The sequence below is a fragment of the Coturnix japonica genome, chromosome 3, assembly GCF_001577835.2.
Source record: "Coturnix japonica isolate 7356 chromosome 3, Coturnix japonica 2.1, whole genome shotgun sequence".
Classification (NCBI taxonomy): Eukaryota; Metazoa; Chordata; class Aves; order Galliformes; family Phasianidae; genus Coturnix; species Coturnix japonica.
In genome coordinates, this window is record NC_029518.1 from 27772532 (window position 1) to 27798006 (window position 25475).

Genomic DNA, 25475 nt, shown 5'->3' on the forward strand with positions numbered 1-25475 from the left:
AGTCTGGTCTCTTTTCAGTAGTGCGTGGGGATAGGACTAGGGGTAATGGGATGAAAGTACAGCATAGGAAGTTCCGCATGAATGTGTGGAAGAACTTCTTTACAGTGAGGGTGACGGAGCACTGGAACAGGCTGCCCAGGGAGGTGGTGGAGTCTCCTTCTCTGGAGATATTTAAGACCCACCTGGACGCCTTCCTGTGTGACATGGTGTAGGGGGGCAGGGGGGTTGGACTCAATGATCTCTAGAGGTCCCTTCCAACCCCTACAATTCTGTGATTCTGTGACCTTTTCATTAAGGGTTTGGGCAGTGGTGGGCTGTAGGGTCCCATCCTCTCCACTTTAGGTAAAACAGTCCAATGAGAGTCAAGTTGGAAATGTTTAAACGTTTTGACTGCCCTTTTTCTCATCTCTTTGAACTCTTCTGATCAGGTACCGCTGGAACAACATGCCTCGTCTGGAAAAGGTTTACCTAAAGAATAACGTCATGGGTCTCATATCCAGTGTAAGTGCTTTCTGGTATCTGATGGGTCTCATATTTAGTGTGCCTTCTGGTCTTTGAGGCATGGTTTTTTCATTTGGAGGTAGAAAGTGGGAGCAAACAGGAGAATAGGTGCCTGTTTTCTAGCGTCGAGAACCTGAATTCAAGTCTGGAGTTCATTACTCTCTTGCTTTGCATCCCTGATTGTTCCAGTATCAGTATTAGCCATGTCACCTCACATGGCGGGAGCCTGTGAGGCATGTACAAGCTCCTTCTGGTTTCTTAGAAAGAGGTTCAGTAAACAGAGGTGTTTTATCCTTTGCAAGGGCACTGAAGCTGTTCCCTTAGTCATGTTTACGTTACAGTTGTGGTTGTTGTCATGACCGAGTGATTTCCCTTTGAGGAAATTCCTTTTGGTTCCCATCCCTCCATCTGTGGATGCTATGGAAAGTAGCAGTGCCACTCGAATTAACTGGGATGTAGATTGACCCTGTGCAGTTTTTCATTTGTTCTCTGTTGTTTAGAGTATTTGCATCCGCTGTGCAATTTTGTGTCGGAATTACAAGTGCCTCATGTTTGCTTGTGTGTGTAATTCTGCTCCTCTTCTCTAATAGGGAACTCAGAGCATTCTAGAAGAGGAAAGTCACATCAAGGATGTTCTGTCTCGCATTGTGGTGGAGATGATTAAGCGGGAATGGCCTCAGCACTGGCCTGATATGCTGAAGGAGTTGGATACTCTCTCCAAGCAAGGGGTATGAACCACAGCTGTCTGTCCTCTTCCAGTCTCTCCTGGTTTTCAGGAGGGTTTCAGTCTTCCATCACTGTGAGAAAAGCATCAGGAAAGCTCGGGGGCAGGGAGGCAGGCTGATGACAGGCTTGGGGAGTGCCTGTATGATTGTTATTCTAGGAGGGAGTTTTGGGAGAGAGATGACTCTTCTTTCTTCCTGAAATGTGACTTAAATCTTCACACAGTGTTTGCTTTCTATATCTCTGAGTTTGCTTCTGGGGATTTTAATGTTTCAACTGTGCTCACGGAGTGTGTTTCATTTTGGGCCATCAGGAAACTCAGACAGAACTGGTGATGTTCATCCTCCTACGTTTGGCAGAGGACGTGGTGACTTTCCAAACCCTGCCTACCCAGCGGCGGCGAGATATCCAGCAAACCCTCACCCAGAATATGGAGAAGATCTTCAGCTTCCTACTGTCTACCCTGCAGCAGAACGTCAACAAGTACAGGCGCATGGTGAGCGTCTCCTCTCATTGGCTTCAGTTGGTACTTGGAGGCAACTGGGAACTGGGGTGCAACCCACAAGTCTTGGGAAGCAAGTGTAGAAGCTGTCTGAAAGCTGCTGCTGTAGGTGTGAGGCAGGGATCTGCCATGCCCAGGGAAGGCTGTGCTGATTATAGCACAAAAGGCTGATAGGGTTTGCAGCAATGGTTTGGATTTGTAGTGTAAATGGCATGCGTACCTTCTGAGTGCTGGACTGTGCAGCTGGCTGACGCTTGGGGTGCACAGCTTAGCCAAAAGAGTTGTGGCAGGAACAGGTAGATTTGGGGTGGTTTGTGTAACAGGCAGTGGTAAAGAGCTGTTGTCCTGGGCACACATCTACCGTTGTTTGCTGCAGCTGTGATTGTGTCGATGCACCAAAATGTAGGAGTTTCTGGTGGCTCAGCAATGCATGTGGGCCTCTCTGGCCCATTCTTCCTGGAGTTCAGGTCAGGAGGCACTTTTCTGCCAAGGTGTGGTGAGGAACACTCTGCCCTTTTGTTTAAAGAGACTTTTCCTGAATTCTCATGTAGAGGAATATGGGTTGGTCAGGATGGATAGTGAAGGCAAATGCTACCCCACTCTGTTCTTCTGTGAGGGAAGTGAATTTGAGGGAGTGAAGCAAGTTCAGAAACCAATCTATAAATAGGTTCCTTAGGTGTATCTCTTGTACTTTCCTTTTGGTTTTTGATTTTTTTGTTGTTGTTCTGTGAACTGGAATCCAGAGTTGCTTTTAAATGTGAATCTAGGAAGGTGAAAAAACACGTACTACCTGCCCTCTGTTCTGATACATTGCTGTGCTCAACAAACTCTCCTGTACCGCAAGGCGTTTTTTGTGCAGTTTATGATGGTGGGTGGGCAACCCTGGTGTGTCTTTTAGCCTGGTTGAAATGCATTTCCAGGTAAGGTTTGAATTGCAGTGCTTAAGGTTCTGAAGTGTGGCTGCTTCTGCTAACGGTGGAATCTTTCTGATTGGCAAGGTTGGAGCACCCCAGGAACAAGAAGCCCTCACCACTCCACAGGTTAGCAGATCTTTGGGATGTTTGTGCACAGGGTAAACTCTGAGGGTTGGGTGTTGAGTTACCTACCAGCACACTGAGACTGGGGAGATGATGGACAGTTTCCCCAAGAGTGCCATCTGCAGTGCTTTTAAATATGTGGTTCTGCAATAGTGGTTCAGTTGTGAAACATTTGGGACACAACCAAATTAACATCAAGTAAATGTGCAGAATGCATTGATGGACAGTTTCCAAACCGAAGCCTTGCAGACAGAAGAAATTCTTATGGTGCGTTTGCATCTGAAAAGTGAATAAAACTTGTCTGTGTGAGGAGCTCAAACTGCGTTTGCAGTTTGCAGGTAATATGATGCAGGTGGTGCATTGCCACTGTCAAGTGTTTGAGACTGGGAGTCAGGCCGTAAGCTCTCGCCCCAGCTCTCTTTCCAGCTCCATTCTGACTATGGACAAATTACTCATCCATTTCAGAAACTAATCTTGGTAGATCAAAGCCACCAGCGTCATCGGAGGCTCTGTCTTTAAAAGGTCAAAACCTTCTTCTCTGGTAGCTTCCAGGAAGCACCAGAATGCCTTTTCTTCTTGTCCCTCATGTCTCCCTGGTGCCTGCTGACTGGAATGTCATCTTTTGGATGAGAAGTAAACTGTGGCCTAACTTGCAATTGGAAGACCTGATGGCGGGCTGCAGAAGTGGTTATGATGGCTGTAACAATGTGAGCAGGAGGCTGTTGCAGCCTCTTTCATTAGGGAGCTGATCCACGAAGTTGCATCTGGCTGCATTGTTGAGAACAAGCCCATCCAGCACTGGCTGGGAATAAGCGTGTTTTGTAGCTGCTCATTTACCATCTCTCTGTTGTTTTCTTTTTCAGAAGACTGATCTGGCTCAGCAGCCAAAGGTGAGTGGAGCTGTTCAGGGTTTAGTGCATTAGTCATTCTTAAAATCAAGATTGTTTAGAAACAGGCTTATCCTAGGCTTTGAATCTCTTACTTGCAGATGGGTTTGTTCACCCATTGTAGAAATTGTTGAGAGGTGAATGATAAACTAAGTGGAAAAATGCCATGATCTGAGCTGATGTCCTCTGTGTGGGGACTTGGACCCTTTTCCTGCCTCCTCATTTTCTCAGGACAGTTTCTGATACAACTTTTTTAGAGAGTGCACGGTTTTAGGTGGGAATTGGTGTTTCTCCTTAGCTCTGACCTTTTGCCTCTGTTCGCAGGCCCAAGCAAACTGCCGTGTGGGGATAGCAGCACTCAACACCCTGGCTGGCTACATTGACTGGGTGGCCTTGAGCCACATCACAGCGGACAACTGCAAGCTCTTGGAGATGTTGTGTCTGCTCCTGAACGAGCCTGAGCTCCAAATAGGAGCAGCAGAGTGTCTCCTAATTGCTGTCAGCAGAAAAGTGAGTTCTTCCTCCTCAGCTCCTCTTTGTTTTCCTCCTAAATATGTGTATATATGTATACACCTCCTATATAATTCTTTGGACTGAACAATGATGTCTTCGCCATTTTATTTAAGGAAACAAAGTTAAAATTTGACTGCTTTGAGTCAGTGACACTTGTAGTGAATGCCATGCCAGCACAACGCTTACAGCAGTTGTTGGAATGCTCCAGCTTCTGTGCTTCCCTCTCAGCGTTTTAGGTCCCCATTAACTTTAGTTTTTCCATTTTCTGCAACTGAGAAGTGGGAAACACTGTCACCTAGCTGTGTCATCTAGAAGCTCAGATCAATGGCAGCAGGATCTAAGCAGGTGATTTGACCCATACATTCACAAGCAGCTTATGTGTCAAGGCTGAGTATTTATCAGCTGCCGGTCTGCAGTGAAGAAGAATTTATGTCAGAGAATCAAACCTTCATTTTTAAGTTCCTGTGATGGGGTTGCTGGGGGGGGGGATTGTTGAAATTAAGGGAACCCTTAGTTATTTAGTTATTTTTGTTACAGTTTTTAATGAAATCCTTTTGTGGGTTGCAAGCTCCTCTCCAGGTGAAAGAACAACTGAGGATCTTCCAGACTCAATTGCAGATGGGAATAACTAGTTATGCTCTAATCAAAGCATTTGGTTTACTTTGTACACAGGGGAAGTTGGAGGATCGGAAACCTCTGATGGTCTTATTTGGAGACGTTGCCATGCACTACATTCTCTCTGCTGCCCAGTGAGTACCATCCTGCTGTGATTCTTTCAAACAGAACTGTGTACTAATAGCTTTCTAGGTGTAGTTTGCTGGGGAAGCAGACAACAAAACCATTGCTTAAAAGAAAAGGAAAAAAAACACCCTGAAAAACTGCTGTTTTTTTTCGGATCCAAAATTGTAGGACAAAGTGGGGTAAATACATCTGCTTCGCCAAGCTTCTTCTGCTAGCCAGAAATCAGGATCAGAGGGACTCAGAAAGAAAGAAAGTTTTAGAAGTGTCAGTTGTCAATGTGGCAGTTTTTTTTATGGTAATAGCAAAGAAAAACCCACCTCTATAGAATCTAATAGTTCTAGTGTTCTCTTATCTACAAGATAGTTGGTGTACCTGTTCTTACAGCATGAATAACTGTGACCCTGTTTTTCCATTTTTCCTCGTTCCCAGGACAGCAGATGGTGAAGGTCTGGTGGAGAAGCACTATGTTTTCTTGAAGAGACTTTGCCAAGTTTTGTGTGCACTGGGCAGCCAACTGTGTGCATTGCTAGTAAGTCTCTACTGAATTCCAGCAGCAATCCTAGCAAGGACAGTTGTGTCAGTGTTGAGATGAAAATGCACACCGCTACTGTGGTTACTATACTGACTTCTCAATTCCTGCTCCCCCGGTTCAGCACGGTTTTTCTATAGCAGGGAAGGCAGACTTGCTGAGAGCTACTGCTTGTGAGGGGACTGAGATAGCCAGCCTGTGCGAATCTAACAGAGCAGAGAATTCTCACAAAGAGGGAAAATGAAAAATAGAAATAAACAAATTGAGAATGGATCCCTAGCAAGAATGGGCAGCAAACAAATGGTGAGCTATTACTTCCAGTGTGGGTTCTTAGTCCATTCAGAAGTAATGAAACAGGGGTTTGAATCCTTTCACACTGATCCACTTGCGAGAGAAGGTACTGAGTTGTACAGCTCCGGAATGGGGATCTCCAGGGCGCTGGGTTGTGTTATCTTAGTGAGGAGCAGCACAACCTTGATTTTATGGCATCGAGTGAAATTTCCTGACAAATTTAGCAGAAAGTTCCTGGTAAGAGATGTTCACCTGTTCAACACAGGAGCCATTTGGAGGAATGGAAGTGAAATCCTTTGGATGTGTCTGCATGTTTGCAGTTTGTGGTTAAAAAGTCTCCAGTTTAGGTGCTGATGGGTGGGAGCAAAGCTGATACTTGGCGACAGCAGCAGTGGTTATGAATTTGGTATTTGAGAAGTCACCCTTTGCTCTTAAAATGAACATGGTATTGTCAGCAGCACCCCCAAGCTGGTCAACAGAATTTGCTGCTCCTTAGGCTGCTAGTTGCAGAAAAAACCTCGCTGTTCTATTGTTTTGCCTCTTCTTTTAGTCTATGGCCTTGGATATAAGCATTCGTGCTTTACCCAAAGCAATCCTGCTTCACCCATGCCACTTCTGAACCCAGAGTGACATGTAGTTAGTATCCTTTATAAAACTTTGTCTTTGTAACAGGGCTCAGATTCTGAAGTGGAAACACCCGCCAACTTTGGAAAATACCTTGACTCATTTTTAGCCTTCACAACTCACTCCAGCCAGGTACGTAAACAACCAAAAATCTTGTGTAGGTCTCTGTAAGAATGTGTGAAAGCATAATTAAACTAACCTATGGAAGGCAGTAGAACTTCTTCTGCCTGGTATTGCTTTCCAATCTCTCCATTTCAGATAACAAACTGTAAGACTGAGTGGTTTCTCCTCCTTTACTACCCCAGTAGCAATGGTATCTGACAGAAAAGGGCTGAGTGGAGAATCTGGTGCAGTATTTGCAACTGACGCTGGTATTTATTTGGAGAGATTTTTGCCTTTCTGAAAGTTTGGATTGAGCCTGCAGGGTGCCTTGGCCTCACATAAATAGTCAGTGTAGTTTGTCCTTGCCTACCGACTGCAACACTGGAATGTTAGCAGTGGAGATCGCAGTACTGAAATCCTTCTCCATTTTGTTCTTTTTCCCTCTCTTCCCCATCCAGTTTCTGTGCTCCTCCACCCAGATTACATGGGGAGCCCTATTTCGACACGAGGTTCTCTCCCGCGACCCCTTGTTGCTGGCTATGATCCCCAAGTATCTTCGTGCATCTATGACCAACCTTGTGAAGGTATGTGGGAACTCTGGGCAGACTGGTGTGAGAAAATGGTTATGTGAACATGGCCTGTGGCTTATGAGGGAGAAAAGATATTTTTAGTGTGAATGCCAGAGACGTGGTCTCTGCTGAGGGCAAGATCCCAGGCTGCTGAGCAAACAGCTCCATCTTGGCATTTTGCTCTCTGCTCTTTCTGTCTTCATCTCCTTGAAGTGGCATTAGCTGTGATGATCAGCTTCTCTTCCTCTCTTGTCCACTGTATCTCCAGGTGGGCTTTCCCTCTAAAACAGACAGCCCTAGTTGTGAATACTCTCGTTTTGATTTTGACAGCGACGAGGACTTCAATGCCTTCTTCAACTGTAAGTTGCTCTCACTCCTTGCGGATGTTGCTGTGTGTGCCTTTCCTCTTGTTTTCAATTGCTGGCTGAGTTTGGAGACTGCTGTGTAGGCTTGGTCAGCTTCCAGTTGTATCCTATTTCAGCCTCAGACTTGGAGCTGAATGAATTTGGGGTTTTCCCATGGAAGCTCAGGCATTTCCTCTTACGGTTTCTCTATCGTATTTCACTTACTGGCCAGCTGAGAGGCCAAGTAGCATTTAGTGTTGAAGATATGCCTTGTGGTGACCTAGATAAGGAAAAGAAATGGCCTGGAGTCCTGTTCAAGTTAGGAAAGGAAAGCAGCTTATAACAGATTGTCATTCCAGAAAGAAAGTCTGTCCTGATCCTTCTAGGGAGGTTTTGGTTCAGTACTGATGGCAAGGATTGAGCATATAGAATAGCTGATCTTAATCATAATCCTAAACCAGCAGATGGAGAAGGTTGTAATTATTTTGCATTTGCTTTCTTCTTGTGTTTTAATTCCTCTAAATGAGGTTGGCTGTCTCTGGTTGGTGTAGTTTGATTCTTACTTAAATTATCTTTTAGAGTTATGTCTGAGTGTTGCATTTTTGTATCATTCATTAGATTATTCATTTTATTTAGCTGTAATTAATCTGGTTGTGTGTAAATCAAAAGGCTGAATGTGCAGGGATGGGATTTGAGATTGTTTAGGGGACTTAAATGGTCTTGACATTTTTTAAGATGCACGTGAAAATTGGCTTGAAACATAAAGTGGAACTATTGGAAACATAAAGTAGAATGATACTGTTGAACAGTGCAAGCTGGATCTGTAGTGAGTAGAGCTGTTCCTTTTGTGTGGTCTTGTCCTGGAATGCCTTGGGACAAATTACATACCTGTCTTGACTTTGCTTTTGCTCCTATCTTTGAAAGTGAAAACAAGGCTTCCTGCTTTGGGGTGGGTTGTTTGTTCTTTTTGAGTTAGTGTTGGCTTAGGAGCTTTTAGAACCTGTCACTGCACTGGGGTGAGTTGAATAATGTGGGGAAAAAAGTGCATTTAGCAGATGCAAGTGATAGTCATCAAATAGGTATCAAATCTGTTTGATATCTGCGTGTCTTATAATGCTTTGCAAGCAGCAAACATATCATTTAAGGGTTATTTTTCTAGTGAATAGCAGAGACTCAGTTTTATTAAGTCTGGGTTTAGTGTAATTTTCGTAACTTGTAATTGCACTTGAATTGAGTTTGTTTTTATGTTAATCCATTGCCCTTCAGTCATTTATATCTCTTTGAAAACAAATGTTCGTCTTGTTATAGCTAGTTTACTCACTGTTTATCTGAGATTGCTATGCAGCTATTGACAGAGCAACAGACAAAAATGTTCCCAGGTCTGCAAAGCTGCAGGTGAGCTTTGGGGAGGGAGCATTTGTAGCACCAGCTTGTTACAAGGTTCACCATCCTTCACTGCAGCTTTCCGAGCCCAGCAAGGAGAAGTGATGAGGATGGCTTGTCGTCTTGACCCTCTAACTGGCTTCCAAATGGCTGGGGAATGGCTGAAGTACCAGCTCACAGCTCCTGTTGATACTGGACCCATGAACTGTAAGTATTTGGGGAACAAAAGAAAAAAGTGAACATTTAATTCAAGCCAGGAAGGAACTTCTTTGGCTTTTCTTCATTCTTTCTTTTGGAGGGGAGTCAAGAGACTGCAGCAGGTTTTCAGGCTTTCAGGGTCTGTGCAAGTTAAAAACAAAAGCAAACTGAAAAATTATTGTTTGCAGTCTGCTTCTGAAATAGCTACTGCAGAGCTCCTGGTGAGCAGGAAAGCTCCTTCTCCACATATCATTTTTCCTTCTGATACAGTTTTGCAATTATTTGGGCCTTGCTGTCTCTGTAGCACTAGTTTTGTTCAGAGTTCTGCTTGACTGGCGGATCTCTCTGTCAGTCACCTTGAAGGAAGGCAGCTTTGTGTTCTACAAAGGCACGGTGACATCTGTGTCTTAGGTTCCCCAGTAAGGCAAATTGCTCTGGAGTAGCTTAGTTGCTTCCAGTACATCCCTGCTAGACATCTACAGGCGGAGCTGTGTGACAGAAATAGTTGGGCACGCTAAAATGATGTGGTGTGGGAGCTTATAAGCCTGGTGTTGTGCATGAGGAGAGGAACGTGATGAGATGCATTGTTCTCTTCCTTTCAGCGAAGACAGGTGAAGGTGTCTGCTCCATCTTCTCTCCATCCTTTGTGCAGTGGGATGCCATGACCTTCTTCTCAGAGAGTGTCATCAGCCAGATGTTTCGGACCCTGGATAAAGACGTATGTGAACCACGTGTTCTCTTGCTCTCCTGCCTTGTTCTGGGTTGACTTAAATGGTGTTGGTTTTTGTCAGCCATACTGTCCTTAAAACCACTGTCATTAATATTTACCTCCATGCAGAAAAAACATTAGTGAGTCCTTCTCACCCTTCCTTAGATGGGACTAATCTCACATTGGCTTACTGCATCCAATATGCTTTGGTTCTGGATGGTGTGCCGTGAGAAGTCACTGGAGATGGCCTGCTTTGACACAGTGCCTTGTTAGAGGAGGGCTGCTTAAGCAAACATTTTTTAAGTTTATTCTTTTAAATCATCTTCAAGTTTGACCCATTTCTTCTTTTGTTTTCTGTATTTTTATCTGAGTGAGGTAAATTCATGCTGAGGTAGTGGGAGATCAGGAGATCAGGTGAAATTTCTCTGCATTCTGTACATAAGGCAAATCAGAAAGAAAGCATTTTTTCCTCATAGTCTCATGTAGACTGGTTGGATTTTTGTTCCGTTAGACTACACTTTATTATTCTAATCACCATAATGTATTTGCGTGGGTTGCTGTAGTTGGTTAAGCATGGAATCTGTTGAATAGTTAAAAGGAAAACTGGGAGCCAGAGAGGGGAAAATAGCCTTTCCCAGAGATACAGGCAACACTGGGGATTTCAGATGGATGTTTCAAGGTTGCTCTAGCAGCAATGCCAGTGCTTGCTATCCACCTTCTGTCAACAAGTGTACATAGCATGCAGGTAAACTGAGGTTTGCATTGCTTTTCTTTCCACTTTGGAGAACAGTTGCCTTCATCTGAGAGGCCTGATATCACAGCACCAGCAACTCAACCTCATTCTTAGGAGTTCTGTGGTATGTGCAACAGGCTGAAGCAGTGAGCATTTCCTCCTCTTTTTCTCTCCTCCCTCCCCATCCCCACCTCTGTAGGAAATCCCAGTGAATGATGGCATAGATCTACTGCAGCTTGTCCTTAATTTTGAAACAAAGGATCCTCTCATCCTGTCCTGTGTGCTCACCAATGTCTCTGCTCTATTCCCATTTGTCACTTACCGACCAGAATACCTCCCACAAGTACTTTCCAAGGTAGGTACTTGCAGACCATGCTAAAATCAAGTAGGTTTTTAAGGAACCGTGGCCCTTTTATCAATTGGAGTAGTTTAAACCTCTTGACATTCCTCTTAGGGAATCTGTTGTGTTAAAAAACAGTAAAACAGATTGAATTGAAACAGTGTCAAATAACAAAATTTTGCAGTTTCTAGCTTTAAATCTCAATGTTAAGTGTACACTGCAGGCAGTACAGTAAACATCATGGTTTATTTTGAGGTTTCTCTGTGATGATGGTTAGTCTTTCTTTTTTGTCAGGGGTTCCTTATTGACTAATGAAATCACTCCAAAGTCAGTGATCTATTTGTTGAGCTCAAAACAACCAAAACTGATAGATATTATTTGCAAATGACATGAGCTTTAGGATTTTTCCTTCCTTTTCTCACAGCTGTTTGCTTCAGTTACCTTTGAAGTTGTAGAAGAAAGTAAGGTATGTCTGAATTAATCTCTACTTATCTGCTATAACAGTTGGATCAGATTGCATTTTATTTAAGAGCATGCTGAATTTGCAGACTCTGCTATAGTAGCTTCTCAGCTATAGCCCTGCTTCTGGAAAGGGGGCTGTGGAGTCCAGACTTGAATGATCTTTTGTTGGTTGACATAGCCTTACAAGCTTTGACTCGCAAACTTAGATGGCTAAAGGTGTGGTCTGAGGCCAGTGCACTGTGTCCTCAAGTCTATGCTGCTCCTCCTGAGAGTAAAATGTATTCATTAGCTGCTGGTAGATTTCAGTGGCTGGTATACATTACTATGAGCAATGTTTGTAAAGCTGCCTTTTACCTAAGGGGGATGCTTTTAATCCTGATAAAGTCAATAAGACCCCGAGCATCCTCATCCTGGAGTGCAGCTTGTCAGAACATGGGCTTTTGGGGCTGGCTACAGCTTCAGAGCAAATTAGTTGCTGTGCGGTTGGGGTGTGTGTGGAAACATTAGGCATTATTTTTTATGTGTACTCAACAGTGAAGAAAACTCTACATAATACGTTTGTTTCTTGAAGATACCCTGCATTTTTCTGAACTTTTGTTTTGTTGCATTGAAGTTTGTTGTGTCTGTCCAGGCTCCCAGAACTCGAGCAGTGAAAAATGTGAGAAGGCATGCATGCTCCTCTATCATAAAGATGTGTCGGGATTACCCTCAGCTTGTCCTGGTATGTACATTCAGCTCTGTCCTGCCTCAATTTCAGCTGGATTTTGTGGGATCTTCAGTTTCCTTGGAAACAGCCTCCGTTTTCCTTCAAGGAAACAATCCTGCCACAAAAGTGGTGGTGTTTTATTCCCTGCATCCTGCCCTACCACAATCCCAACAATTTTCTGCCTGAGAAGCTGAATAGTGAAGTGCTAAGTTAAATCCAAAGGAGATGATGGTGAGGAACAGGCAAGCAGCACTGGGTTCACTTTATGTGACTTGTTCACTGAGTTTCTGCTTTACCACTTATTTATGCTAGTCTCAGTTCATTCTTTAGCTGAAGACAGTTCTTGTCTGCAGCAGCTATCAAGAGCTGGTAGGTGTATCTTCTATAGGATGATGATAGAGGGGCTGGGAAGAAGAGATGTTCTTGTAGGCTGAACATTCAGAAACACTAGAGGCTGAGATGGAGCGTTTCCTGTGTAGAGAAAAATTAGGCACGCTGCTCCAGCTGTTATGAATGGCACAGTACACCCCAGAGTTTTTCCCCCTGCCTTCCCCGGTTGTTCTCCTCCACACCAAATACATGACTTTTTCAATTGGATGTGTTTTCTAGCCCAACTTCGAGATGCTGTACAACCATGTGAAGCAGCTGCTCTCCAATGAGCTACTTCTGACACAGATGGAAAAGTGTGCCCTTATGGAGGCACTTGTCCTCATCAGCAACCAGTTCAAGGACTATGAGCGGCAGAAAGCTTTCCTGGAGGAGCTCATGGCCCCTGTTGCTGGCTTATGGCTCTCCGCAGAGATGCAGAGGTATGGGTCACTATTCAGAGCTCTGAGTTGGAGGTATTACAGAGATAGTGTGGTATCCCAGTAAAGAGCTTACATACCAAAAGAAGGTGGTGAGATGCTTAAATACCTCCTGTGCTCTGGGGCAGTCACTGTGTGCTAGTAGCTCTCCTGACATTTAAAAATTGTTAGCTGAGTCTAAATGCTGTTTGTTGAATCTTGCTGGGGAAGAGTGGTTTAAAATGATAGGACGCTTGCCAGCATGCTCAAAGTATTTGCAGAAAGTGAGATGTAAAAGATCTTCGCTTATATCCAGATGAAGCTGGGAAGCTGTGCTGTCCTGCAGCCCTGGGCAGCTGGGCATTTACAAGTGTTGACGCGGCAATGAAAAGATTCAAAGGTCTTGTGTTCCTATGCCCTAAGAGATGTGCTGTCTTTTGCTGCTAGAGTTCTCTCGGATCCTGAAGCCTTTATCTCCTATGTGGGTGCAGACAACAAAATTGCTGATCCAGTCATGGAAGATCCTAGTGGCCTGAACCGCTCTAGAGTGAGTATTGTACCAGGAAAGGCATTATCCAGAGAGAGACAGGACCTGCTGTTTTCTCTTGCAAAGAAACCACCAAAGTTTGTTCCTGTCACCATGTTCATTTGTTAAGTGAAGCACACTAAGTCATCCTTAGGTAGAAGCATCCCATGCTTACTTAAGTAATGCCAAGTGTTGTTTTTGAGATGGGATGATGATGGGTTTCTCTGAAAACATATTTATTCAAGTTGTGCTCTGACTGAATATGCTCTGTTCACATCTCTTGGTGCAGATAAGCTTTTGTGTGTACACCATTCTGGGAGTTGTGAAACGAGCTCGTTGGCCTGCAGCTATGGAGGAGGCAAAAGCTGGAGGATTCCTGGTCGGGTACTTGCCCAGTGGAAGTCCAGTCTACCGCAATCCCTGTACTGAGCAAGTCCTGAAGCTTTTTGACAACTTACTTGCTCTTATAAGGTGGGTCAACTTGACTTCAAATCATTCATGTTGGCTTAAGAATTTCTGAAAGCTAAGCTGTGATAAATAGATTGTATGCTCAGAGCATGTTCCCTCAGTGAAGCCAGTGGGAATGCAGGCTGGTGCAGGTGCCCAAGTACTGTTCCTGACTGTTAGTGGTGGGGAATAGCACTGGGGTAACTGGAGCCTTCTTGAACATTCATTGGCCTGGCCTACAAGAGTCCATTAAAGCCAATGGGAGCTTGGGCTAGGGTTGCCTCCCCCACCTTTACTGATATATATCTGCACACAGTTAATCTTTACTTGACTAACATCTCTGCTCTGCCCTCAGCCCCTGCCAGGCCACCTCTCCAGCCACCACCAGGGCAGTCCCAGCTCTCATCACATCCTTTTTGTGTCGTTCTCTCTTCAGAGTGAAATCAAGCTGGTTTTCTGAATGTGAATGTCAGTTTCCTAAAACACTGCCTGCTATTGAAACCAGTGATCAATACATACTCTCAAGCTGTTGCTGCCTTGCAGTTACTCTCTGCACACCACTGGTGTTTTATACATTTAGGGCAGTCAGAGGAGGGAGAAACATAAGGCAGAAAAGAAGAATCCAGAATAACACCATTCCCACATTTATAAATCAGGAATTAGTCTCGGAGTAACTGCTGACAGTGGGCTTTTGCCAGTGTCTGGCATAACGCTTCTAGAGCTGTTCTGTTAGATAATGCTACATATTGCTTACCTGGAAACTTAAGGTCTGTCGTTGGCAGGAGTCTGTTGAGAAAAAGCCTTTTCTGATACGCTGAGATATTTCTGCTCCCAAATCTGTGAGGAGGGGGCCCTTATTACTCATGCTGTGTCTAGGCAGCTACATTTGATAGTCACTAATGAGCTCAAGACTGCTGCTTCCAACGAGAAGCAACACACTGGACAGGTAGGACAGGCACATGCTGTATTGGCCCATTTCCAGCATTGCTTCTCATCTCATAGCTCCACATAGCTCATCAAGTGGTACCTTGGCCTGTGGGCAGGACTGAACCATCTTGTTATGGCTGTGGCCCAGAGGAGCAGTGCTTGTGATGGGTTTGCATTTGATCATGGAAGGCTGAGCTTTTGGGGCAGGTTGTGTAGAGTAGGCTGGGTACCACCCTGAGCAGTGGGAGCTTTGTGCAGCTTCTTCTAGAGCATGCAACATTCACTCTGTGTAACTTCACTCAGATGTATCCAGGCTTTTCTTGAGGCTGTGCACTCCAGAGAGAACCAATGGCTGATGGTGACTGAGAGATCCTCCACTTGATGCCTTTCCTGGCTGCTGCTGGACGTAGAGGCCACTCCATATGACTACTGCAAACTCAGCGGTGTTCACTGTAAAAGTTGATGATTTTTACGTCTTTCTGGAGAAGCAGGAGCTGGTGCTGTGGTGTTTCTTGGTGCATCCTTTGCTGGCTTTGGGTGCTTTTTCCATGTACTGCTCAGGCTATCCTTAAAATAGACTGTGCAAGAGAACGTGGGATTTGCAGCAGCCTGTCAGCAGATGAAAAATACAGAGACATGGAGGACAGCTGGCTGAAAGCATCCTGCATTGAGGATGCATTAATTAACATGGTTGCATTACTGCAAGGGGATGGATGCTTCTCTTATCTCTGTGCCATCCAAGTCCAGTGCTGCTTATATGCAGGGGAGCAGGTTTGGAAGTCCCTTTGCAGATGGTGTTAGCTGCTGCATAAGTAAATCTGCAAGCAGCAGCTGCACAGGTCCTTCTGAACAGCTGAACTGAACTCTGTGTCAGGCACCAGGATGCAAAAAAGGGCATTTTCCAGGCAGAGCAGTTGGGTCTGCTGCACTTTGGACACTGTGTGGCATTTTTCTGCTGTGTTTGCAGATGGAAGCAGTGAAAGTTGCTGAACTGTTGGGTTTTGGCCAAAGTAAGTAGCTCGATGGTGAGAACAGAAAAGCAAGATGAATGATAGATAGTCCAGGTAATAAGGAAGATAAATTACCTTTGAGTGGCATGGACAGCATGGTGTTTCCCCTGCCAGCCTGTATTTTAGTGTCTAGCCATCTCAGTAGCTGTGTCTGCTGAATGATTTTGAAGTTGCTTTGTTAATCACTGCAGCTTTTTGAGTGATGATTCTCTTTCCCTGTGTGGTACAGCATTTCATCCAACTGCTTTCTCTCTTCTGGTTCTCTTTTGGGTTTAAACCCAACTTACAGTCTCAGATCACCAATTCAATCTTGCCTTTAGATGAAGGCACTTCCAGAGTCAGCAGTTACATTAACTGATCAGCACGGTACCGTCATTGTGTTGGGATTTACCTGTGTTTTCAGTTGTTGGGGTTTTTTTATTGTTTTTCGTTCTCTTACAAATGGACTGAAGAAGCGAATTCTTTGCACCAAGGCTTTTCTGGACCTTCTCTTGATGTGTTAGTGACAACATCAAGGCATCAGTGCTGGTGGGATTCTGTAGCATTTTCAGTGTAGACAACTCAAGGTCTAAATCAAGACTTCAAGCACAGACCATTCCAAAGGACTCATCTTTCAGCCTGTAAGCCCACTTCTTTAAGCATCAGTCACTCTTTCCAGCAGAGCTGTGGCCGTGTCAGAAAACACATGACCTGAAGTCTTGCAATATCCTTTGCTTAAAGTGTAAAACATCTCTTGAATTTTGATTCTCCACACTGTCCCGTGTGTGGGATGCCCAGGAGTGCTGCACACTGATGAGTCTTGGCTGGACCATGTCTTGGGGCTACATCTCCATCGCATACAAGGGTTGTTGGATGCTGTTTTAACTCCCATGGGGAGCTGACGGATCAGCCTTGTTCTGTTACCAAGGGGACCGTGCTAAAATGTGAAGGGAGATCTTCAGGATGCGACTGTCTGACCTTCCTGCTGAGGCCAGAGCAGTGGGGTCCCAGGGTGCACCCCACAATGCTGCAGTCTTTGAGTTTGTCCCACTGCCTGCGTGCTCTACGAGGCAAAGCCGACAGTGGCTATGGGGGCAGCAGGAGATATACAGGAGGAGAGGTGGTTTTAGTGGCTAGGTTTCAGATAGCTTCAAGCAGAAATGCACAGTTTCTGAGTCATCGAAACTGCATTGTCCAAACATTTGGAAGAGGGGCTGCTCCCTGGTCTCCCTTGGGAAAAATCAGCTTCTGTCCCCTTTGAGGCCTGTTGCATGGTTTGAGACCCAGCCCAGAATGAGAGTATGAGTGGCTAAGAAGTGATTTGTGTAACTCTTACGACTCTAAATACTTGCCTTCCTCACGTGCAGTGAGCAGGGAAGTATGAAATACATAGAAAAATGGGGTAGCTGTTGTTTTGGAAATAACTCAGGCTCTCTGCAAACTCAGGCAGTGATCGCTGCATTGGGATTGCCAGGATTGTCAACAGAGACCTTCAAACACTATAACAAAAAATCATTAAGACATGAGTGAAAGCTGAGACTCTGAGAACATCCTGAGGTCTACCCGCGCTCCCTTCCCCCAGCCATTCCCATGTATCCCCCCTGCTTTGGGAAACGCTGCTCTAGGGGGAGATACTGAGTTGCCCTTGATCACCTCTAGCAGCAGGTACAATGGCATTGCAGTTTTGGAGGAGGCTGCAGGATTTGTGCTGTGTGCAGCTGGCGACACCCAGAGTGGAGGTCTGAGGTCTCAAAGGAGAGAGGTAGGTGAGAGAGACACCCCCTACCGAGTCCAGCTCTGCGTGTCAGTGCCCTGGCTAAGAGAGGACCCATTTTGGCCTGGATGGCAAGAACCGGCCACCTGTGGCGGAATTGGTGTCCCTCTCGGAGAGCTGACCACAGCCACCTCCTGATGACGTGGAGTTGTTCCCAAGTTGGATGCGTTGTCCAGGGGCAACTGTGTCTGCCACGAGCAACACCTGCATTGGACCAGTGTTCTCCCTAGAGCCCCTCCAATGCCGCCTGCCATTCTGGGGACTGTGACCCATCCCTGAGGGGCAGTGTGTGTATTCGGAGCTGAAACGGCCCCTCCCTCTGCAGGGGACTTAGGTACAGAAGATCTCTTGAGATGACAGAGTCTGTGTCTTGTCGGTTTTTAAAGCACATTCATATCCCTTTGGCCAAGCTAATAGGCTGTTGCCGAAATAAGTAGAAGGGGCTGCCAGGAGATTTGGGACATGAGGTGGAGTCACTCCATGTCTCTATGGGGTGAGCTTCCCCAGTATTTTTGCAGGTGGGGAAGGGGGATCCCATGCACACGTGCTTGGTCTCACCTTCCTCATCGTCTGCTTCAGGAGCTGTTCACAAGCTGAAGGAGAGGATCCCACTGTCAAGGGCAAAAGGGGTTGACCCAAATGAATATAAACCAAATGCTCTTCTGTTTCAGGACTCACAACAATCTCTACACGCCAGAAATGGTGGCTAAGCTGGGAGAAACATTTGCAAAAGCCCTAGACATGCTGGAGGTAGAGAAGAACGCCATCCTAGGTAAGGAGCTTCTCTTTAGGAATGTGTGGGCAGGTTCTTTGGGGCTATCTGAGAAAGTAGTCCGCTGATGGGGGCTGGAGAGCCAGCTTTTTCACAGTGTTTGCAGTTCAGTTCTGCTTTGAACCTGCTGAAATGGAAAACTACTAGTCTCAAACAAACCTATTTTTTCTGCAGGAAATAAAGGGCTTTCCACCAAGGTGTTTACCAGCTGGGCAGGAGTCTGTGCAGTGTGGCTCTTAAGGCTGCGGAGTCTGGGGTAGTTGTAAATGTCTGCCTCTGAGTAGTGCTCAAGCAGGAGTGAGTGCAGAAACTTGCCCCAAAGGGTAGGAGCCAAGTCCTGCAGTATGGCCCTGTGACTTACTAAACAGACTTCTGAAGCCTTCTTAAAATAGTCTGAACACAGAAGCCCTTCCAACCCATCAGAACAGAGCAGCCTTGTGGATAAAAGTGTAAAGCATTTCTCTTGAATCTGCCCTCTTAGGGGTGTCCTGGTCCCCTTTCAGCAGTGCAGCTGAAGTTGACTTTTCCCCACAGGTCTCCCTCAGCCTCTACTGGAGCTTTATGACTCTCCTGTTTACAAAACCGTCTTAGAAAGGATGCAGGGTTTCTTTTGTACCCTCTACGATAACTGGTAAGAGCGCTGGATACCCCAACACAATCCAACGTTGCACAGCTGGAACAATGGGCTGTTGCTGGGTGCTGACATGTGCACAGTCTTGTGCTTTCCACGTGCACTGCCTTCTCTAATATCCAAGTGCTGGGTGCAGTGGTGATCTACACTTGGTGGTTGTAGCCTACCACATACATAGAACACAGTCACTAGAGAATGTACCCCAAAAAGTGCATCTGCTTTTTAGCTCTTCCACGTCATGTGTGAGCATCCATCAACACTTGAAAGTGCATTTTACTACTTAACTGCGCACTGAATCATTGTCCCTCTGCAGATATCCCAGGAACAAAAAGAAAAAAGAGATATTATGCTAAAATTGATATTGTTTAAGAAACTTGATAGTGTTTAAGACCGTGGCAAATATGTAATCTCGAGGTGACAGCTCTTGCAGCCTTTCCAGGTCATACTCTCAGGGTACCTGTTCTCTGGCACAGCTGCAATTAACCTGCTCTTCATTGCAGTTTCCACATACTGGGAAATGCAGGCCCATCCATGCAACAGGATTTCTACACAGTTGAGGGTCTCGCCGCCCAGCTCATCAGCTCAGCTTTCATCAACCTCAACAACATTCCTGATTACAGATTGCGCCCTATGCTCCGTATCCTTCTGTCACTGCCTTGGGCCGGCCAGGGAGGCTTTGAGCATGTAAATTGAACACCTGGTGGCTGATATTATTTTAAGTGTGGCCAGGACAAAACAGTCAGAGGAAGAAGCTGTCATTTTGCACTTGGGCTGGGTCATGCCATTTCCTCCCACTGCCCTGTAGGTGCTGTTTAGTGAGTAGCTGTTGGCAGTGGGAGGGAGGGAGCGGGCCCTTCGCCTTCCCAGAGGAGCCCAGCTTGCTGTCAGTTGGCCTAGTAGAACGAGCTGCTTTGGGCAGTGTAGCAGCAGGCCGTGTGTGCTGCATCTCTTCCTTAACTGGTCTGTGCAGGTGTGTTTGTGAAGCCCATGGTACTTTCCTGCCCTCCAGAATACTACGAAACCCTCGTCTGCCCCATGCTGGGACCACTCTTCACCTATCTGCACATGGTAAGAAAACAGATTGATCGATGGTTGCTTCTTGGCAGCCCTAACTCCTTGTAGCAGCTGGCAGCAAGCAGAGTGTGAGAGCTTCTGTGTCTCCCCAAAGTCAGCAGAGACAAGAGCAGAGCCTCAGTACTGAATGTTTCGATGCAGTTTTGTGGAGTGGATTTTTAGATGTTCGAACTCTGGCTTTCCCACAGCATTCCTTGCTGTGAACTCAAACTGCTGGTTATTGGATCCTCAAACTTCAGCCATGAGAACATGGAAGCGGGAGGCTTTTGCCTGTGTCCCCACATTTTCTTGACAGCTCGCTTGGATTCTGTGTCAACACAGACACATCTTTGTGGCTGTCCATCACAGTTTTTGTCCCACTCAAAGTTGGGCTGTGTTTAAAGCTCTTGTGCTTCTGTTGAAGGCTATTGCTGCTTCCAAGCAAGGCTGCAGTAGGGTTTCTTTGCAGTGTGGATTCTTCTTAGGAAGCTATTGAATCTTCTCTTGTGTCTTGGTCTTCAACAGAGATTGTCTCAGAAATGGGAAGTGATCAACCAGCGAAGCATTCTCTGGTAAGCTTTACCCCTCAGTGAGTACTGAAAGTGGGAGATGGGCAGTGGGATGGAGCTTATTTATGTCTTTCACTTAGGCTTTTGCACACAAAAGAGCCCAGAAGGGCTCCCCAGTAGGGAGCTGAAAAATACCGGTTCTTCTGGGGCTCTGACTTGAGCTTGCAGTTGGCTGGTTTCGCTTTTGGACTTCCTACATGATGATGTTTGTTAGTAAGGAATTGGTTTAGCCCATCCTAACCTGGTCACAGCTGCATCTCAGTACTCCCCGCTTTGCTGAGAGAGTGGTGGTCTTAACTTGTCCGTGGTCTCACTTTCCCTTTGTTTACAGTGATGCTGACTGACTCCCAGTGCTTTGGGCAGGGGGGATACTTTAAGACACTGGTTCCCCTCACACAAAAACCTGTTATTTTCAGTGAGGATGATGCTGCAGATGACAACCCTGAGTCTCAGGAGATGCTTGAGGAGCAGTTGGTCAGGCTGCTGACCCGAGAAGTCATGGATCTCATCAGTAAGTGAAACCAAGCTGGGCTCACTGCTATGCTCGGGGATGATTGACCTGGAAAGGAGCTACAGGATTTCCAGCTTACAGTCAAACTTAGCTGTAATAGGTAGCAGCAATTAATGTAACCGTTAGAAGCCATGTGTGAAACAGACCTGTCAGAATCTTACATCAACCTGGGAAGAGATTACATTAAAACCTTCAGAAGAAAGGGAATTTTCTTTCCTTTTTGCTTTGTTAACAGTTAGGGCTCTATGCTGTCAGCACTGTCCCCATAGGAATCCAGTCATCCTTTGGAATTTGCCTTCTGTGCCCTGATGCCAGATACATGACATCAAGTCATGGATAGCCTGAGTATGGGGTGTTTATTTGCTGACAGAAGCATCTCTCCCCACAAACAATCTCCTTTCTTTCCCTCCCCTTGCTCCACTGCTGAATTTTTGCCTGTGTGGCTTTGAGCAGAGAGGCAGGGAAAATTAACTCCACATAGAGTTCACAGCTCCTCAGCTCTGTATCTCTTCATCAGCCCTACAGTGCTGCTATTCTCTTGTTTTAGGCTAGTAAGGATCTTGTGCATTCCTAGTTCTTAGTAGTTTGAAGCAGCTCCCGTACAGCAGGTTCCACCGTGGGACGATTCTCTGAGTGGGTCGTTTTGACCTCCCAATTAGTGCAGTATTTGGCTTTTATTGCTGTGCTTTCAAATTCTTCAGATACTGTGTGAGAAGAAAGGTCAAGGGAGACCTGGGGGAAGCTTGAAGCAACTGTGAGCCCATTAAAGAATGTGGGATCATCTTTGCATGTTCATCTTGACTCTTCTGCTCAATTAACAATTGTTTTTGCAGCTGTTTGCTGTGTTGCTAAGAGAGGTGCTGAGCATAACACTTCTGTTGCTGTGGATGGAGATGGTGAGTAAATGCCCACCTTTGCCTTCTCACCCCTTTGGTGCACGCAGACACCTTTCTCATTTGTTAAAAGGGGAGGCTGGCCTGTAGATGGAGATGATGGTGGGCAGCTTTCAGCTCAGATTTTGCCCAGTGTTTGTGGAGACCACAGACAAAAAACAAAGCCTAGCCTAAGCGTGAATGTGCTATGTGATATGGTTTATGGGGCAGCACGTTGGAGCAGCTGATTCTTAAGGGGCCTAGGGGGGGGCTGAGCTGAAGCGTGGATACTCCTGAGAGCTGGATGGAGCTAGTTAGATGCTAATTCCTGTCCCACAGAGTAGGTGCGGGGTTCACAGCTCAGATCTTCCTCTGTCCCCCGGAGGCCCCATTCACAGTGCTGCTCTTCTTCCTTGTGCAGATGATGAAGCAATGGCCACAGATGTGGCTCCTCCTGCCAGCGCAGAGCTGACAGAGCTTGGAAAGTGTCTGATGAAGCAGGAGGTAAGAGCACGCTTCCATTGCCATCATCCTTCCTGTGCACTCTTTGTCATGCATCTCTGTGGTGCAGATGGTCTGCTTCAGCATTCCCAGTGCAGGGAACTTCAGAGGGCTGTGTTAATTGTTGCAGAGGCCACAAAACACTCAGGGCTTGGAATCCAGTGTAACATTCAGCTACAGTGTGTCAGCAGTTCTTTAGGTGAGGCAGAGGGCATTCAGCCCCGTCAGCACTTCCTGGCTTTGCCTCCCAGTCTTGGGCTCCTGGCTTTAGATGGAACAATTGCTGCACCTTGTGGTGCCTGTTAGGTGTTTGTCAGCACCTCCAGCTGGAGCAGCATTAGCACACAGGATGTAGAGTCTTTGTTTTGCTTTTTGGCTCCCTTTTGGTATAAATGCTGGGGGTGGAGGTGGAAATCTCTCTTGACTGGTTTACTCCTCTTACTCTTTCTCAGGATGTTTGCACTGCTCTGATGACCACTGCCTATGCATCCCTGTCCTGGAAAGACACCTTGTCCTGCCAAAGAACCACAACACAGCTTTGCTGGCCGCTGCTCAAACAGGTACGTACAGGAGGAAGGTACGGGTACATTGTGGCAGAACTGGGAGAGGAAATTGTGAATGTAGTGGGAATGAGAAGCATGGCTGCTTCACCCCTGGGTACAGTGTCCCTTGAGAAGGCTGAACAGCTGTAGGAGGGCAATCGTGTGTCATATCGTATGCTGACGGTGCTTCTTCCCCAGGTGCTTCCAGGCAATTTGCTGCCCGACGCCGTGTCCTGGTTTTTCACCAGCGTGCTGAAGGGCTTACAGATCCATGGGCAGCACGATGGCTGCATGGCAGCTCTTGTCCATCTGGCTTTCCAGATCTACGAGGCTTTGGTGAGAAACTGTCAGCGTGCCGCCTTGTCTGGGGGTTGGTGGGAAGCAAATCCCTTGTCTGCTTAGAGGGGCGCAGAGGAGCCAGTGGCCCTCAGGGAGGGCAGCTGCGATGACTGTACTTCTCCTTGCAGCGTCCTCACTACGCTGAGCTGAAGATGGTGATGGAGCAGATCCCAGACATCCAGAGGGACTCGTTGGAGCAGTTTGATTCAAAGCTTCTTAACCCAACGCTGCAGAAAGTGGCAGACAAGCGCCGGAAAGATCATTTCAAACGCCTGATAACGGGTTGCATTGGGGTAGGTGATATCCTGAGGGAAAACAAGCCTGTTTCAAATGATCCCTGTGCCTGCAGAAGCATCGGGGCAGTCAGGCTGCTTTGCCTCCCCCTGTCCACCACCCTTTCCAGCTAAGGAGCTGTCGCAGCAGATTCTGACTATTTCCCCCCTCATCTCACTGAGACACCTTTACACAAAGGTGCCTGTAGGGAACTGGGTAGGGAAACATTTGAACAAATCCATCAAGTGGGTCCTGGGCTTTAGTGAAGATGGAGGCATGAGGGTGCTGATGACTGATGTCTGTCTGTCCTCTGCAGAAGCCACTTGGGGAGCAGTTCCGCAAGGAGGTTCATATCCGGAACCTCCCATCTCTCTTCAAAAAGGTGAAGCCATCACTGGAGACAGATGTGCTGGAGACACATGAGGATGGAGAGGATCTCACTGTGCTCTTTGAACCCTGAGCCTGGGATGCTGCAGCCATCTCCTTCCCTATTTTGTATTTCATCTCTTCTCATAGTAACCACACTAGATTCTCCTTGTCACCACCTCTACGAGCGTTTGTCTCAATAAAGCCCCTTACAGGTCCGGTCCCATCCTCCTCCCTACAATGGGATGGGGTCTGTGGTGGCATCTGATCCAGTCTGTTAAGCTTTCTCTTATTCCTTCCCCTCCCCTACACTGGATGAGCATCTTTAGACCTTTGTCTCTGCAAGGTGGGAGCTGAGCCCATAGACTGTTAGGTAAAACATGGTCATCCTATAGCCTTGGGTCTCCACTTCTTCATCCTTTGGGGTTTAGGATTAGTGCAAGGTATAGTGCAGCTTGTGAAAAGGGGCTACCATCATCTTTCTCCAGGTGCTGGTAGCCAGGCTTTGCAGAGGATCCATCAGGCACTGCTGTCATGCCTATCATGCTTGTCTCTACTGGACTCGTGTTCTAATGGATCCATTCTCTTCCAGGATGCTGGGCTGAGGGCTGCGTGCCAAGGAAGCCTTGCAGTGCTCTAGGATCTCCTTGAGATCAGTCTTCTTAAGGTGCAGCTCCTCTGTGGGAGGCAGGCACCATCACACATATATATACATACATATGTATATATATACGATCATACTTGTTCTACCCATAGCCAAACGAAAGGCTTTGACTCTGTGCTAGCTTTTCTTGGATATCCTTAAGGGGGAGCAGGACAGATGTTTTGTTTCGTTTTGTTTTTACCACGCCCTGATGATGGCCAGTGCAGGGTACACAAAATCTGGACCAATACCTGAAGCACCTGCAAAACAAATGGGATCTCCTCACCCTCTTGCTGTGGAGGCGACAGGAGTTTCACCCAGCCTGGTACTTCTCAGAGGTAATGCAGCGGGGCAGGAGGAGTGGGGGTTATACTGCAGCTTACAGGGAACAGCCAGAACAGAAACAAGGTGTCAGATGAGGTGACTCCGGTTTGCAAAGTTGGCTCTTCTTGACATGACAAATGGTTCATTCAGCATACGCTTATGCTGGCACAGGAGCTGCGAGGCTCAGCTCATTTTGCCATCAAGAAGAACCAATAAATCCTGCGAGGACAGACGGGACTGAAAAGTTTGGGATGGAAGGGGGTTAGAATGCAGAAAAGATGAGTGTGCCTTGGGAATCTACACACCCTCCTGCCCCTGCTGTTCCACCTGCACCCTCTACTTCCCTCCTGGCCTCAGACATTTTGAACCTCTGAGCTGACGTGGCTCCTGGCTCTTAGCAAAGGCTGGGTGTATTTATTGTGTTGTGAGGTTTTTAACATTCTGTGACTTCATGCTAGACACAAGGGGTTTTTTTAAATGGTTTTTAGAGCCTTTTTTTTTTTTGTAGGAATGTTTAAAGCTGTCTCTGAACCAGTTGTGTTACACCTCTGAATGTCAGTAAAGCTATTCCAGTTTCATACCCACGGTGTCATGACTTTGTTTGTATTCAGCCTTCCTCGCTCCAGCTGCCAGAAAGAAAGTGCAGCCAATGAATGCCCCGGTGGCACAGTGGTAGAAGTGCCGCTTGCAACACGGAGGCCCAGGTTCAAATCCCCCCTGTGGATTCTAGAGCACGT

The 25475-nt window shown here is 46.3% G+C and overlaps 1 protein-coding gene across 4 annotated transcripts in view; it reads left to right on the top strand.

Moving 5' to 3' along the window:
• XPO5 (exportin 5) overlaps positions 1-25318 on the top strand; it is a 26281-nt gene extending 963 nt beyond the window's left edge. Inside the window, exons 3-33 of one of the 4 annotated variants that reach the window (XM_015857658.2) lie at positions 429-501; positions 1092-1229; positions 1538-1720; positions 2725-2766; positions 3627-3653; positions 3975-4160; positions 4836-4912; positions 5334-5433; positions 6397-6480; positions 6909-7034; positions 7288-7378; positions 8825-8953; positions 9547-9662; positions 10586-10741; positions 11151-11192; positions 11802-11909; positions 12504-12703; positions 13127-13226; positions 13495-13676; positions 18014-18114; positions 18649-18745; positions 19246-19382; positions 19716-19813; positions 20324-20370; positions 20784-20878; positions 21712-21774; positions 22172-22254; positions 22704-22811; positions 22992-23129; positions 23261-23425; positions 23722-25318. In XM_015857658.2, the coding sequence (XP_015713144.1) occupies positions 429-501; positions 1092-1229; positions 1538-1720; positions 2725-2766; positions 3627-3653; positions 3975-4160; positions 4836-4912; positions 5334-5433; positions 6397-6480; positions 6909-7034; positions 7288-7378; positions 8825-8953; positions 9547-9662; positions 10586-10741; positions 11151-11192; positions 11802-11909; positions 12504-12703; positions 13127-13226; positions 13495-13676; positions 18014-18114; positions 18649-18745; positions 19246-19382; positions 19716-19813; positions 20324-20370; positions 20784-20878; positions 21712-21774; positions 22172-22254; positions 22704-22811; positions 22992-23129; positions 23261-23425; positions 23722-23865 (3436 nt within the window). In that variant the 3' untranslated portion in view covers positions 23866-25318. The remainder of the gene's footprint in view (positions 1-428; positions 502-1091; positions 1230-1537; positions 1721-2724; positions 2767-3626; positions 3654-3974; positions 4161-4835; positions 4913-5333; positions 5434-6396; positions 6481-6908; positions 7035-7287; positions 7379-8824; positions 8954-9546; positions 9663-10585; positions 10742-11150; positions 11193-11801; positions 11910-12503; positions 12704-13126; positions 13227-13494; positions 13677-18013; positions 18115-18648; positions 18746-19245; positions 19383-19715; positions 19814-20323; positions 20371-20783; positions 20879-21711; positions 21775-22171; positions 22255-22703; positions 22812-22991; positions 23130-23260; positions 23426-23721) is intronic. The other 3 variants (XM_015857659.2, XM_015857662.2, XM_015857661.1) reach the window with 3 other exon arrangements.
• Positions 25319-25475: the final 157 nt, after the last annotated feature.